This window comes from Mus pahari, chromosome 11 (assembly GCF_900095145.1).
Source record: "Mus pahari chromosome 11, PAHARI_EIJ_v1.1, whole genome shotgun sequence".
Classification (NCBI taxonomy): Eukaryota; Metazoa; Chordata; class Mammalia; order Rodentia; family Muridae; genus Mus; species Mus pahari.
The window spans coordinates 75,099,263-75,116,091 of NC_034600.1; the positions used below are offsets into that span (position 1 = coordinate 75,099,263).

Below are 16,829 nucleotides of genomic sequence, written 5' to 3' on the forward strand. Positions count from 1 at the left end.
TGGAGTCCCTGACATTTCTAGAGGGCCCACACTGGGTGCCAGCTGTAACTATTATTGCTAACCATCCCACCAATACTCTAAGGTAGGAATTATTTTCTCACTCCTACAGATGGGCTCAGTGGGCATCCACATAGCCAGTGTCCCCGACTACAGCAGTGTACAGATCCAGCAGAATATAGAAGGGACTGGGGGATATCCAAACATTCCATCCAACACAGTGGAATTGCTGGAGGGTTTGAACCAGGGAGGTGCAGTCAGATCCACCCTGGACTGTCTAGAAGTGATCTCAGAGGCCTGAGGATGTGGGATGAAGATGTAGGATGAGGATCCTGTTCAGTCTTCCTTTGACCTGTCAGAGAACAGTTTGGAGGTCTTATGGAATCACAAGGCTTTGGAATAGTCACCTTCCACATCTGAGTCTGGTGTGTGTGTGTGTGTGTGTGTGTGTGTGTGTGTGTGTGTGTACATACATAGGTGCATGTATACACAGATGTTCAAGAGCCCCTAAGACTTCCTTCCTGGAGTTCTTGCTCAAAAGGTGTCCTTGATGTATGCTCATGTCCCATAAGCCATTGCCTAATAGAGCAATTACCATCTGGCTAATAAAATACGCCAGAATGAGTTTTTTACTAATTGCTTTCTGAGAGTGTAAGTTTACATAAATTCATCTTAGCCATGCAGTATCTTTTCATGGAAGTTCCATTTATGGGTTCTCTATAGATTTAGGCTTCATTTACATAAGGAACATAATTCTACTGGGCTAGTAGTATGAGTACAGTATTTTTTTTTTAACTTTACAGAGGTGAATTGGAAATATGCAGCAAATGGAAATCAGTTGATAGGAAAACCGACTTCTCATTTTTTTAACCTACAATTATTTTCTTCCATGATCCCGTAGGCCTGCTTTCTCTCCTTCATCTGATGAAGGCATATTTTCAGCAAACATGTGCTGTATTTCTTTTGAGAAGTGTGTCAGCATAAGACAATGAAAGTTTACTGACATCTTCCTACACGTGAAGTCAGGTGCTTTATTATCTCCACCAATAAAAACTAGGCATCTTCAGAAACCTTTCTACTGCATTTGCCTTCAGCACCTGTAGGCTTTGGGGTTCGCGCAACAGCTCTGCCAGCTGTGATGAAGGAAAGGTGAAAAGACCAGACTAGGATCTGTCAGGGAACTTTTGACCTCTGACTCTCCCTTCTCTGCCCCATTTTTCATGACTCCTCTGCTCAGGGTACAGCTTTGACCTACAGCAGTCAGCTGTATGCTTCTGAGTCACTACACCAGAAGCGGGGCTGGCTGCAACGTCACCCCATCTCTCCGCAAGCCCATCTTTCAGATAAATAGGCCTCATTTTGACTTATGAGGTCAGGGTTTTTTATCTGTGGTCTGAGTGGCTTACTTTTAGTTCTCTGTTAAAAATCAGCTCTCTGCTGTAAGAATAGAACCCACAGGATTTTTTCCCTCTACCTGAGGGAGCTGAGAGATTTTATAGAAGAACATTCGTATGAACAATTCAAAAAATGAGTTTTAAAATAGACATAAATATTATCTTGAAAGTAAATAAACCGCCAGCTTCTTGGACTGGCTTTTACTTCTTATGAGGAAAAGAATACAGAAAGAAAGACAGGATGCATAAAATTTGCTAAATATGCATCAAATAGCTCTTTAAGTGAATAATTTACCTTCATAGAGTCATCGGACTGCTATGCTTGCAACCTCATATCATGAAGTCTATTCTGTCCTTGTTTTATTTTGTCTCTAAAAAGGCTTTAAATACGTGTGTTATTTTACAGTGTTGGGGATGGTTTCTTTTTAAAGAAGTTATGAAAATAACAGTAATAAAATAATATCAACATACTCACTTGCAGTTGTGACATTTTGGGTTATACCCATAATTTTTCTCATCTGATAATTTAGGCAAATGCTAATGTCTGTCTTTTGAGGTCACATGTTAGAGAAGTGTGTCTTTTACCCATCTGAGGCCAAGTTAAAAGACACGGGGGCGGGCATTTTAATTCATATTTTCCCAATCTTTCATAAATTTTCAGGAAGTTCAAATCACATGTCTGTAATCTTCATAGAGTATAAACATACATTCGTATGGATACTTAAAAGCTGGTACATAAGATTTTTTTCAGAAATACTGTCTGCAGTGGACCCATCTGTGCATGAAGAAGCTCAAGCAGTTGCTGTGAGATGTTGTCTTGACTGTTAAGCGCATTTCGTGGATGTTGGGAGCGCTGTGTGTGCTGGGCTATCCCTCATGCTCTCCTGCTTCCTTTTATCCAGGGAGTTTGGATGGAGAGACCCGGAGCTACCTGAAGTGATACAGATGTTACAGCACCAGTTCCCTTCTGTCCAGTCCAATGCTGCAGCTTACCTGCAACACCTCTGTTTCGGAGACAATAAAATTAAGGCAGAGGTAAGTGCTCATGGCATCGTCGACTGAATGGTGTTGTGTTCATAAGCACTCGGGCATGTTCAGAGTCATGCCCAACAAAACAAATACAGGAGAATGAAAACTGCAAACTCCTGCTGTCAACTTGTAGAGTCACCTTCGAGACTGAGACACAGTACTTTGCATGGGATTGCACGTGTGTAGGTGTGCATGTCCCTTTCCTGTTCGAATCCTGAGGACTCAAAGGACAGGGCATGTCTGTCCTTAGAGAAGCTGAGAAGCGGAGTTTTCAGTGCCTCGTGCTGCTAGGATTTGTCTTCCTTTTCCTAATTCTGTCTTGGGAAATAATCTGTCTCCCAAGACTTAAAAAAAAGGCAATACATCAATTGTTATCTCCTCAAATTATAGTCAGGATTCATGAGGGCCCGTCGATCTTTGAGAACTTGTTAGGAGATTACCATGGGCTTTACCTCATACCCAGCTGTTCTGAGCCATTTACAAAAGCAGCAGCAGATATAATATGGATATATGTGATCCATTAAAGAGACTGTTGTCTGTGTCCATCACATAAATGGTTGTTAAAAATGCTCCCATGTTTTTACAATGCCCTAAGGTGCAGAGTACATTGTAGTGTATTTTATTTCTGGAAAATTACCATGATCATTGCAGCTAGCTCAAATTCCTTTTTTTTTTTTTTTTTTTTTTCAGATAGAGGATACACATTCGTAGGCAAGCAGCTGAGTAATCGAATTTTCAAAATATTTTATAAACTGTAATGAGTCATCTCTGTAACATGTTAGCAACTTTGAGTATGACTCCAAATTGGCTTAACCGTGGAAGGAAAAGATTTGAGGATGGCATTGCAATTTATTTTGGATTTTTGTCTTGCTTGCTTTTGGAAGTATGTCGGCTGGCAGATTTTCATTTAAGAAGTTAGTCCATGCCTATCATTGGTTAAAAAAAAAAAAAATCACATATGTTTGTAGTTCTCAGCAATCTGATTTGGTCCTTCAGTTATGTTGGTGACTGGAGACATTTTGAACTGTCACAATTAGAGAAGGAACTGATGGTGGAACTGGTCCCCAGAGGGAAGAGGTTAGGAGTCCCACAGCCTCTTGTGATGCCAAGGGCAGCTACTCGTAGCACAAAACGACCTGACCTCAGGCGCTCAGGTGGATGAAGTTTAGACAAGGAAGTATATTGACTATCAAGAGGAAATTTAAAATGTAAAAATGTGCCTACACTATTAAGATGACTTAAATCATATTAAAGTTATATGACAGATATTCCATATAGACACCATCTTAGGACCCCTGCGTTGATAGCTCCTCCATACCCAACCATTGTGCAAAGCGAAGGGTGGGCTCCTGAGTATGGACCATTAACTGGCAATGTTCTGAGAGGTAGAGCTTTTGAGTTTCAAGGCCAGGAAAGTCTCTCCCTCATTCTGTTCTTAGCAACACGCTGATCCAGGGGCACTTGGTGTGCCAGTCCCAAGCCAGCAGGGTTTCTGCCCCCAATCCAGTGCTGGAATCGAGATAACTGACGCCATTCACACCCAGGGATGTGTAGCAAGGCATGTTGCTCACACGCTGAGACTCTCTGTCGTGAACAGAGTGGCTCTTGACTAGTCCACGAGTGGCTTGCAAGAGTGCTGGAAAAGACAGTGGCTTAGTACTGTGAATGGTTGGGCGGTGGATTCTTACCTACAGACTGGGCCTCCTCTGGTTCAAATCTCCTGCTGGTGTTGAAGGGGGAGGAGATGTCTGTGCTTTATATCTGGTTGTTTGGATGAGGGACAGAGGGACAGAGAGAAATGACAGCTCTCAGAAAAGGAAGCTATCCAATCAGGCTGCACAGATACCATGGCCCAGGGAAGTCTACACTTGCTTGTTTCACTAGCTTGCGCACATGCTCTGTGGACTGACCTCAAGGCCTATTGGCTGCCATGCAGCCCTGCCGCAGATCTCAGACTTACTTGTAGCTATATCAGAATTACCCTCTGTGCCCTGTGGTGGGCAAAGGCTGTGCAGTGAAGGGTAACCGACACGTCTATCATATCAGATAGAAGAAACTTCCGGCGCCAGCGGCCAAGCCTGTCATCTGGAACGGAAGCTATTGTCTCGTGGAACCTCTCGGCTTATCTTTAAAATAGAGAAGGAATGGGGAGCAGAGAAATTATGTAATTAAGTTTTAATGTAAGAAAATTTTAAAAGAGAAAGATACAAAAGCAGAAATCTGTGCATGGAAAACCTAAGGATGCTGGAACTGTGTATTCATGGGGGCCTCTGTAGGATGGAGTGATTTGATTCGTGCAGACAGCTTCTCCAGTAAACATACTTCATCTCCTGTTCTGGGGCAAGAAACAAAAGATATTAAGTAACATGCTTTAGCTTATGAATGTATGGCCATGTCAGAATGTGTGTGAAAACTTGTGTGTGTGTGTCAGTGCGTGCATGTTTGTGTTATATGCTGGTGTGCTTCTAAGTCTATATGTAGGCTTAATTATATCTGTGTACATGTGCTTATGCCTGTCTTCCTGTAAATGTGAGTGATATTCTTGTGTATGTCTAAATATGTCAGTGTGTGTGTGAGTCTATGGAAGTCTGAGCAAGTCTGTACGTATGTGCATGTGTGCACACATGGACACATATGTTCCTTGTTTTGCTGTGTTTGAGCTGCCTCTGCCACCTCCTAGCATTTGCTGTGTCAGTCACTGAGCTGCCTGTATCACATCTCAGCATTTGGAGTTTTCTCCAGCAGCTTGTACTTGAAGGATAGTTCTTGTCATCAATGGAACTCCTCATCCCCATTGGTCCTCCCATGCTTGATTCCTAGTGGCCATGATGGTTGTCCTCTGGTTCCCATGAGCTGGATTAGAAGGAGCACTAGGTAGTGTAGGACTGAGGGCCAGACTTGAATTGAGCTGAGAACATGAAGTGGAGCAGGCCCCCCATTCTATAGTCACACAGGGAGGTATGTATGTGTGGATGAACATATACACACACACAAATGTGCAAACTCTGATAGGAATTCTATGCAGGTTTGTTTTGTCCTCTCTGCCTTATTTAGAGTCCAGACTATTCGTAATTATTCCTCCCTTTGTGATGGATGGCTGCCTGTCATGTTTTCATATCCAGGTATTGATTTTTGTAATTACCTGTTGTCCAAACACTAATCTGGCAGGCACTAGCCTTTCCAAATTTACTCAGTCCTCTAGTCTTTCTATTGCATTTTATGGAATTGATTTAGCCCTTCAGTCTACATTTCATTATTGGTATTGACTTTGCTCACACAATGGATAGGCCATTGAGCAGAAGGCAGAATTAAATCTCCTCTACACAGAAAGCTATAAATCATATAGCCCACCCCCCACCATTCCTTATCACGGTGTTTTGTACAGTTCTTTTTTAAAATAATGAAGTCAAGAAATTCATTTTTGTTCAAAATGATGCTGGAGCTTACAGTACAAAGTCTTGGGCTTACTTTCCTAAATCAACAGATGAAAGCCGGCCATCTACCTTTTCCTAGGGAGCTGATGATGCTGATGGTGAGGGTGAGCATCCATGAAGCTCCCTGCTGTGCAGAAAAGCTGCGGAGTCCATGCTCAGCCGCGTCTGCTGGGCAGTGTCCAGTGACTAAAGTGAGCTTTGCATCCCTCCAGGTGTCCCGACCCAGGGTAGGACGTGTAAGTGAGTAGACTTTGCAGATCAGCAAGCACCTGAAGACTGGGAGATATGGGAGGGTTACACAGAATTCCTTCAGAGTCTAAGGCAGGAGGATGGCAAAAGAAGCAGCTGAAGAAACATGAAAGTAGAGAAGAGGGCACCAGAAGGGACGAAGAGAGGACCTGAGCTCTCGCAGTGTAGTGTGTGAGAGCTATCGTTCACTGCTGGCAATGCTTCCTGTCCATGCAGCTAGTCGGCATCTGACATCTAAGTGGGTAGTATTTTAAATGGGCAGGAGCTGCAACAGCAGGGGTAGATGACAATAGTGTGTGAACAAGGCTTGCCACGTGTCCTAAATGGCTGAAGATGTCACTGTAAATTAGCTTTTAGTCAGAGGGGTATGGGACAAGGAAGCTTGCTCAGGAGCGTGGCCAGCAAGCATGGCCAAGGAGATGCATAACTAATACTGATAACTTCTGAGCATTTTCATCAAGCCTTGCTTCATTCTTTCTGGGAAGCCTCCTTCAGTTAAGCATGTTAAGAGCATCCCGTTGATTTGGAGATAGTACTCAAGTCTTTGTGAGTTGTGGCACATATGGCTTAACACTGCTCTCCCTTCCTGAGTTTCCACCATGTCTTTTGTATACACCCTTGAGTGGACTTGAAGATGAGCTTTCCTGTTTGCACATGGAGAACTTTCCATCTGTGTATGGTATTTAAGTAGTCCACGTCCAAGAGACGGAAAAGTCCTCCTTCCTTTCTCATTCATGGCAAAGGATTGTTTTTAATAATAAAAACATTAATATTTTATTCTACTATTCATTCAAATTAAATGCAATGAAATTAATTAAATTAATTTAATAAAAGTATTAAGTGTTTAAATTAAGGATGTGCTTTCTCTTGAATATATGACTATTCATGAGCATGCTGTTTTTCTAGAAACTCAAATGTTGTAATGTGCCCTCACCTGTGGGAGAAGCTGACAAATGGCCTGAATCTGTCAGTAATGAAAATTTAATGTAGACCTTTGGCCTGATCCCCCTTATAAGAAAAATTAGCTTGACTGTCAAATATGCAACTGAAGTATTTGAAGAATCTACCACTAAACTTCCCCCATACCAAGGGAAAGAAATAGTACCAGAAAAACAATCCTGAGGTGTTTGCCTACCCCGCAACCGACCTCTCCCCAATTATGACATTCTAGCTCCTAAAGCAAAATTATATTGTTGCAGAAAGGTGTGTCTAGTGGAGACAGAGAAAGGCGACTCACAGCTGGGTTTAAATGAAAAGGGAGATTCAAATATTACTATTATTTAGGTGACGGAATGCACACCTTCCAGACAAGCAGGGCATTGTAGTAGCAGGCTTTACAGACATGGCAAGGCATCCTACAGCTCCAGAATGCTTGGAATGAGCACTTCAAATCCAGTTAAAGAAGTTCCCTGTTTTCTGCAGCATTGATGAGCTCAAGCTAAAACAAAATGAGAAAATCAGAAAAGTTCTGTCAACAGTATACCCATGTAGAGCTAGTGGGAGAGGTCTGGAGGGTAGCCCTTCTGGTTTGCCAGTTTGTTCACATGTATGTATGACACTTCTTTTTTCTTTTTCTTGGAACTAGGGTAAACCAATTAGCCCAGGCTAGCCTTGACTATCATCTTCAACCTTCTGAGTGCTAAGATTATATAAGATCCATAGATGTGTGTCACCACTCCTAATTGTGAGTATGTGAGTGTGTGTGTGTGTGTGCGCGCACAAAATATCCAATTTGTATCATATATACTATTTTTTTTTCAACTTAAACGTGTCTTTATTTAACTGAAACAAAGAAATCGATCTTTATGTATGAATGTCCCATTCTCCATAATGTAGGTCTTATTCAGACTGATTTAACACATTTCAGATGTTAAAGAAATTGAGATTCGTTCCTGTCTACTACATGTAAAGTGTTTCACTATTTTATTTCCCTTCTGATTCTTCCTACTCACGTAATTCAAGGGAACATTCCATCCATCTCTTCACTCAATTGCCTCTGAATGATTCCTTCTCTACCCTCATTTTACACTGTTCCTCATTTCTTTTTGAAGGGCCTTGCATTTGGTTGCTAGGCATCAGGAAATAGAATGGCATTGCTCTCATGGAAAGGGTGCTGGAGCTAGCATTTGAACCCTGGCAGTTACACTGCTGTGTGGCTCCGTGACCTTGAGAAGATGCATTTCGGCTCTGAGACCTAGGCTACCAGACTGAACAGTGGCCTGGGGGCTCTGTATCCTTGTGGCAGGGACTTGACTCTGCTGACAGCACAGAGCAGATGTCAACTGGGAAACCTTCTAATAGTTCATTGTGAGACCAGTGTTCTGGTTTTACAGGAAAGCATGTTTTAGCCACCCCCTTGGCTTCTCCATCTTCTGGGACCTACTCCTATCAGCTAGGGGATGCTAAAAAGGATGCGCTGATATTAATGAATAATGCTATAGAACCTGTTTCCAAGGAGATCCATAATCCCATCAGCTTCAGTCAAGGCAGGAGTAGGAAGAGACTGAAAATATGCTTACAGATAACAGTTGGGTCTGTGGTCAGTGCCTCTCGAAGCTGAAGCTTGCACGGACCACAGCACTCAAGGACACAGGTGGAAAGTGATGTGTAGTCCCCCGTGATAGCATGCTGCCAGAGATAATATGGATTGAGTGAAGATGGTGACCAATACAGTTTTAAAATTTTTCTCTGGAAGCCTGGTCCTTCACACAGGAAGGATGATGGAGGAGGTGGGGCAGCAGTTATGGGGCCTCAAAGGGAAAGGACGGCGAATCATCCCCAGTGGAGGAGATAATGGGTCGGCAAGATTGTTAACAGGCTGTAGCAGAATTACAAAGAGAGAGACAAATATGGTTCCGCCAAGGCATGACACATGAGGGAGGAATTATAACCCTTTGGAGTATTGGGAAAGAAGCAGAGACAGAGACATCCAGAGATACCAGGTGCTGGTTACTAAGAGGTTCCTCCTAAAGGAAGGAGGCCTGGAGCCTGGAGGTGCTTATCACTCCCTGTCACATGCATCACTTTACCCCCTGCTCTGAAACACCTCCACCCTCCCGTGGCCATCTCCTAATCCTGTATTTTCTCTTGCCTTTCTTTCCTGGGCCAGAACCAGCCAGAGCATCCCTCAGCCAGTCAGGCTTGTCTGACCTTTGAAGTTTTTCCTCAAGGACTAAAGAGACTAAGGTCTGATAGAGGTCCTCCTTCTAGGTGACATGAAAACCCAAGATATCAGCAAGACACTTTTTGGTGACTTGTCAAATTTGTACTTCTCACCATCCCAGAGGACGCAGCATACAGATGTGAACAATTATCACACCCACTACAAAATGAGTTCATAAGGACCAGGAATAATTCAGAAAGGATCCGGTTCTATATAGAACTGTATCTTGATAGTCTCTTCAGTGATTTCATGACTGTGAACAGAAACCCCTCTGGGGAACAGAAAAAAAAAAGAGAGAGAGAGAGATGGAAGGACGGAAGGACCATAGTTTTTATAGGAGGCCCAGCTTCCTTCGCTTGACATATGAGCTGGTGTCTTGCCTTGTATTTCCAAACCATAGGGAGAGTTGGCTTGAGCATACAGTTAGTCCTGGGAATCGAAGTTTGCTGTAAACTTTCAGGATTCTTTATGGTGTACCGTCACAAGGTTATGGAGGAGAGGAGGTGAGGACCAAACAGGATGTCAGATGTGTTCCTTCTGGATCTCAGCACTTGGGCTGATGACAGGGAAAAGCACCAAAAGACACAGATGGAAGGGCACCAGAGAGCCCCAGCAACTCAGCACGGGTGACCCACAGAACGATGCCGTTCTCATGGCCTGCCTTTACATAAGTGAATGTGCTATCCTCTGTTCTACTCCAGCAGAGAAAAAAAAATGGGGCAAGAGGAAGGGTGAAGCATGTGTCCTGAGGTGCCTCCTGCCTAGTCTGGGAAGGAGGCTGCAGATGCGGCTGGGGGTTCTGAGTAGAAACATGGTCAGACTTGAACCTGTGTAAGTGCACTGAGACCACCAGTCTCAGCAGTCAGGGCAGTATTGTGGAATTTAGCAACAAAGTGTCAGGGCAAGAGACATGACTCAAATCACCAAGTGCATGGTGTTCTCTCTGCAGGACAGGAATGAGTTGAGAGACCTTGAAAGCTGGGTGGGACAAGCGCAGCTGGGAAGGTGGTGTCTTCAGCCCTGTGATGGTTCTTGTCTTAGTTTGTTCAATTTCACTTGGGGATTTTGGGTTTGGTTCCGTTCGGTTCGGTTTGACTTGCTTTGGTCTGGTTTGGTTTGGTTTGGTTTGCTTTGCTTTGCTTTGCTTTGGTCTGGTTCGGTTCGGTTCGGTTTGGTTTTTTGTGGCTCACACTCTCCTCCTGTTCTAACAGATCCTCCTCTTTACCTTCCCATTCCTGCAAGGGTTTCTGGTCTTTACAGTTATGAGAAAGAGAAACAAAGGGCCTGCCTAGATGTTGTTCGATAGGTTCATATATGTGGGCTGCAAAGGGCTTTCTCATGAGAGTTTGTATCCTTGGTACAGTTTGCTTTTTATGACCAGGTCTCATGTCTTATAGCTCATTCTCCTTGCCTTTGCCTCCCAAGGGCAGGCATGTAACACCATGCTTAGCTTTCCTTATTACATTTCTCTAGATGAACTGTTTCGTATGTTTTTAAGTAGAAATATATCCGAAGCACGAGTCCATATCTCAGAATGTGATCAACTTTATGTGCAAACTAAACTGCTTCACCCAGCATTTTAGACTTTTTCTTTTGTCTTTGAGACCAGTAGCAGGTTAGTCCTGGCCTCTCACCCCCTGGTAGCCATTTGATTCTTCTCGTGGCTGACTCGTGCCCTTGAGGTCTTGCTTCCATGCTAAACCAAAAATCTGCAGTCACCAAACCAAGGAGGAAGAATCTTGTTAATCTGTCGTTGTTTTGGTTTTCTCTTCTAAAACTTCTCGAGGTTTGCATAGCACGGAGATAAGGAAAACATTTTAGCAAAGCAGTGGTTGTAACACCACGGAAAGACCCAGCATGCTTGATCCACGCACAGTGCGCTGTCCTGTGGGATCCCGTTGCATATCTGTGCTAACCAGTTATGCCTTGCAACTAGCTTTCATAAATCTTTCTTCAATCAGTGAACTTGACCTCATTCTTGAGGTCCAAATACACTCCCCCCCCAAATCTGCTGGTGTTATCACTGCAATTCATTCTAAATCAGAGGGCTCAGATCCCCTCATCCTGGTAGCACTGTCCATGTGGAAGTGCCTTCTCTGGGTTCAATGTGAGCCCTCTTGTAAGTGTTTGTCTCCTGTGTAGCTGTCTGCTGTGAATGTGTATAAAAGGTGCTTTCTGTAGTCTCCTGGGATCTCTACAAGGCTAATTTTAATTTCGATAAGTGTTTAGAAAAATTTGATTTTATGACTGAATGTATTTACTTGGTTGACAATGGTATAGGAAGACACAAGCTTCCCGACAGAATCCACTGGAGCCTTGTCAAGTCAAAATGTCCCTTGACATCTAGTTAAGAGGAAATAATACTATAATGTCCAGTATCTGTGTATTTATGAGAGTAGCTTGTGATAGTTCTAGTAGGAATTCTGTGAATACCTTCAGCACTTAACCTCAAAGAACATCATGGCCTTCACATGATGTCTTCATGAGTTTTGGAGTGGATGTGTGGACAGCTACACGTGATATACTCTGTAATCTAGAACACAGGCTGGAGAACAACGAAGACAGACAAGGCAAAGTCATTATCTGTGGGAGTCGGCGGGTTCATGAGGACTACCGGGAGAAAGACGGCAGTGCATGCCAGATCCTTCCATAACAAGGACTCTTAGTTCCTTCTAATTAGAGTAACTGAGTATCTATCACTGTCTATCACTGCTGCCTGCTCAGAACCCAGGTCTCACATTCCTATCGCATATGTAAGGACTTCCTTCTTTCCTATGCAACACAAACTTACCTTCAGTTCTGATAATCTGTAAAGGATCTTGGTAGATGAAGGGGAAACATAATCAAGAATCAAACCTTCCCTTCATAAGCATCTTTTGGTTTTCCTTGCTTATATCATGGCGATATGGCCACTCACAAGAATAATTAATCATCGTCTTGGATGCTGGAAAGAAGGATCCTGTAGATGGGGGCTCCTTAGCTTCTCCCACTCCTGGATCCTTTCCACGTGAGAATTTCTCACAAATCCCACAGTCTATATTATTTTATAAAATAGATCTCGGTAAAATATTCAGTGACAGATCATTTATTTAAGCACAATTCTCTTAGAGGCTTATAACATTAACACATTTCCGTACGAATGAGCCAGATGAGCTTATTTGTTTTTACATGAACAAATCGTAGCTGAATCTTTAATAGTGTGGGATGCAGATGTAGTTTATATTTTTCAGAGTTGATCAGTCTTTTGATGTTATTCTTCTCATTGTTGAGATCACCTCTTTATGTAAATATGTATGCTTAAGAAGTGTGTTCAGAACCATTTCAGAAACTACTGAAAATTCTTTCCTAATCCCAAGTCAGACATCATTCTAAAAGTCAGACTTTCTAACACAACCTAGTTCAAAGATACACCAATCTAAAACTTCATCACTGAGGAACAATACTAAGAAATACAAAAAAAATCAAAAACAAACAAACAAATAAAAACACATAGTTTTCTGTAATTGAACCATGGTGTTTCTTTGAGAGCAGGATACTATGTACATATGAAAAATATAATCCGTGAGATACCATCTCAAAATTGAGCTGCAGTGCCTGCTAGGGCAGCAGTTGCTGGCACTGAGTGTCATGGTGATGTGTGTACTATACCATTCCATGTGTGTTCAGAGCCAAGGCTACTGTACAGTGCAGCCCAGGAACACACTGCCAAGGACGCCTTGGGTTCGGTACACATTAGAATTTCAATTATTCTTTGGCTGTTGCACAGTTGAGAACTTTTTAATGCTTTTAGATGGTGTGTGAGTACCACATTCAAATACACAGCCTATGGGCCACAACCCTCGGGTTGTTTGGGAGGAAGTTGAATTTTTTTGTGGTTAGGAAATTGTGACCATGCGTGGGACCATCCCACAGAATTCTTTGTTCTTACTTGGAGCATCTGGGCTTAATCTTGTAATTGTGTTGGACGTTGTTTGAAAGAACTGGAGGAATCTCAGAGGATGGATAGCTGTTCTTTAACAATGAAAAAGCTTAGCTCTGAGGATGTTTTTTTTAAATATGAGCTTCAAGATAAAGAAAGACTCTCAGAGTTACTAGAAAGCTAATCTTCATAGTGGGGACTGAGAGTTGATTCAGCAGTTAATAGCACTTGTTGCTCTTGCAAAACACCATTTTGAGTTCCTATCCCACCTACAGGCTATTTTTAACTCCAGTACCAGTGGGTTCAATGCCCTCTTCTGGCCTCCACAGGCAGTACACATATGTGGTGTACAGACATACATGGAAGCAAAACACCCGTACACATGAAATAAAAAGAAATAAATCTTTGGAAAAAGAAATTTAATATTCATAGTCCCAACTTACAGGTAAATATCAAAGTATTCCAGCCACTCAACAGTTCTTTGGTCTTTAAAACTACTTAACTGTGTTTTATCCTGAGGCTACAGGGTATGCTCCATTGTCACTTATTTTTCAATAATAAATTTGTGTGGGCTTATGTTTACATTTTAAATGACGTAAAAAAGATAGAATAACTCCACACTTTTGTAATCTACCAGCAATTCAATAAACATCTGCTAAAGAGATCAAAAAGAAAGAAAGAAAAAAGGCATTGGTATATTTATTTTTGTATTGTTTTGTTATACAATTGGCCTCATCACATAACAGGAGAGGAAGACTGTGGTAAGGAAGGAAGGGAGGGAGGGAGGGAGGGAGAAAGGGAGGAAGGAAGAGAAGATAGTCATATAAGCCAGTATTCACACTGACCATGAACCACTTGACAGGCAAGACCCAACAATCTTGAGACAAAAATAACACACACCTCCTGGAAGATTCTGGCAATGTCTCTGCTCACAGAGGAAGCAGCAGAGCTATTCCCATGGCTCACAACACTTCTCAACACAAACGACCTGTTAGATTAGAGCAGTCAGCCATCGGAGTCAGCTTTATAGATTATTAACATCTGAATAGAGTAGAGCACCCAAGATTCTGACAGTATCAGAGCCAATGAAGTTCATGCCAATGAAGAGGCTCAATAGGTATCAAAGGTTTACGGGGCGATTATCAATCTGGAAACCTCCTTTTTTTCCTTCCTTTAAAAATAAAAATCCATGTCTGAGAAAAAGCCAATCTCAACTTTTTTTTTTTTAATCTCAGATACTTACAATCTATTTTAATGGTTTTCATAGAAGATATGTTAAGTATCCTATTCCTAGTCAAAAAGCCCTGTGACTGGACCTGGCCTTACTATATGCTCCAAGATGTGGCTTTGATACTGCCATGATTACAGGAGAGGAGGGTGACTGAACGTAAAGAGTATGATTTGGGTGGTGCGCTGAGCTGGGTTGACAAGTGCCCAGGGCCACAGAAGCTGACAGGGGAAACTTCGAGAACCACAGTCGCTTCACAACTCATCAGACTTGTTTCCTGGATGCTCTTCTGCAGTGAGTAGTAGGAAACACTGGGGATTTTAAGATCTGTTAGAAATGTGAAGTACAGGAAACAGGAGAAAGGGCCAAAAGAGTCACGAAGGAGGAAGAGAACAAAACACAGAAGGTGGGGGAGGGAAAGGAAAGTCATTCTTTAAAGATGGCTCCATAACACAAAAGTGTCTCAAGGTCTTCAAAGCTGAGCATTACCAGGCACACTCCTGGATGCTCAAGATCTATCCTCCCTTAACTAAACAGCAGCAGGTATCCAAGGAGCTTGAAGGACATGGAAGACGTCAGGAGGGTCCACAGAATGAAAGCCTTGAAGTTTGGACATATGACCACCATTCCTACTCCCCTGAGCCATGAAGCCCGTGGGAGGTGATTAAAGGCTTGTTATGGACTGGTGGAGATGTCTAACATCCTAAGGAGACACTTTGGATCTGAAATTCCTACCAGATTCTAGAAAATACCAAGTAATATCAACATATGAAAGGACCTGCTGCCCACCCAACTCACTGATTAAATGCAAAGATTCATTCAAGAGTTAGCTAAATCTGATTGGACCACTAAATGCATGGATGAGTCGCCTGAACATCCAGCTTTCTAATGATCTGTCCGCTTTCCTGCCCAAAGCATCGCACCATCCTATGATCATTTACCAAAACATCAGTAAGACTTACAAGCGAGAGCACAGAGAAAATGTCACTATTTTAAGAGCCACCTCCTTCTCTCCGTCTGACAGTCAAAACACCAACATCCTCTATGTCCAGGCAGTGTTGTTCTGCATGAGCTGCCTGCAACGATGTCCTAAGTGATGCAGAGCCACCCATCCACTGTGCAGTCTTCTTGGGAGGACTTTCTGTCTTCCTTCATTGAGATTTCTTGAAAACAGAGTCATCAGCTCTGGGCGTTGGTCAATGACATGACCATAAATCAAGCAAGGAACTCCTTGACCTTCGTACTTCCTCACGCAGAGCAGATAATCATTTGTCTCGATTCTCCCAGACCTAAGTTCAGCCATACCACTTGCAAATTAGTTCCTCTCGCTTCCCAAAGCATCCCAGCGGTTGGAGCACTGGAAGATGATGTATAGGTCACTACTACGGAGACAGGAGTTGGGATGTCAGAACAAGAGGGCACAGCAGTCTCCTGATGTCCACAGTTGTGCAGATAAAAGAGCTGCTTTTTTTTTTTTCCCTATGGAGGCACAAGTGCTGTTCATGAGAACATAACATGGGACTCAACCCCGGCCTGGAGTATTATCTTCCTGCTGCTACTATAACAAATTACCACAAATCCAGCTGCTTCATATTAAATAAAGTTGTCATCGTAAAGGTCTGGAGGACAGAAGTCCAAAATTGGCCTCTTTAAGCTGAAACCTACTGCTTAATAAGCAGGTTTTCTGTTCCTTTTCACAGGAATCGCTGTGTAGAGGCTATTTGTTGCTGCTGCTGTTTCTTTTTCTTCTTCCTCCTCCTCTTCCCTTCCTTCTTTTAATCTGACTTCTACTAGTTTCCATTGATTCATAGCACCTTCACTCTTCGAATCCTGCAATCTCTAGTTGAATCTTCCTTACACTGTTAACTCCCTGATTCAAAATATTTTAGCTTACTCTATCATTGTTATGGTTTGTATATGCTCCACCCAGGAAATGGCACTATTAGAAGGTGTGGCCCTGTTGGAGTAGGTGTCTCACTGTGGGCATGGACTTTAAGACCCTCAGCTTAGCTTAGCTTCCTGGAAGTCAGTCTTCCACTAGCAGCCTTCAGATGAAGATGCAGGACTCTCAGCATCTCCTGTACCATGTCTGCCTGGATGCTGCCCTGTACCTGCCTTGATGATAATGGACTGAACCTATGAACCTGTAAGCCAGCCCCAATTAAAGGGCTTATAAGAGTTGCCTTGGTCATGGTGTCCGTTCACAGCAATAAAACCCTAACTTAGACAATTACATTGAAAGTAACTTTGAGATTATGTTGGGCCCATCAAAGTTATGTAGTATAAGTCTTTCTTTTGAGGCTACCTCATTCCATCAGTAACGTGAACTCTCCATTGTCAAGTAGCATATTTACAGACACAAGAAATTAGGCCTTATGGCACCAGGAATAGGAGCCATTGTGCAGCTTCTTAGAGC

General features: G+C 42.7%; 1 protein-coding gene across 3 annotated transcripts in view; it reads left to right on the plus strand.

Moving 5' to 3' along the window:
• Ctnnd2 (catenin delta 2) overlaps nt 1-16,829 on the plus strand; it is an 801,097-nt gene that overhangs the window by 571,681 nt on the left and 212,587 nt on the right. For all 3 annotated transcript variants that reach the window (XM_021208296.2, XM_021208297.2, XM_029543879.1), the window contains one exon: nt 2,294-2,426. In XM_021208296.2, the coding sequence (XP_021063955.1) occupies nt 2,294-2,426 (133 nt within the window). The remainder of the gene's footprint in view (nt 1-2,293; nt 2,427-16,829) is intronic.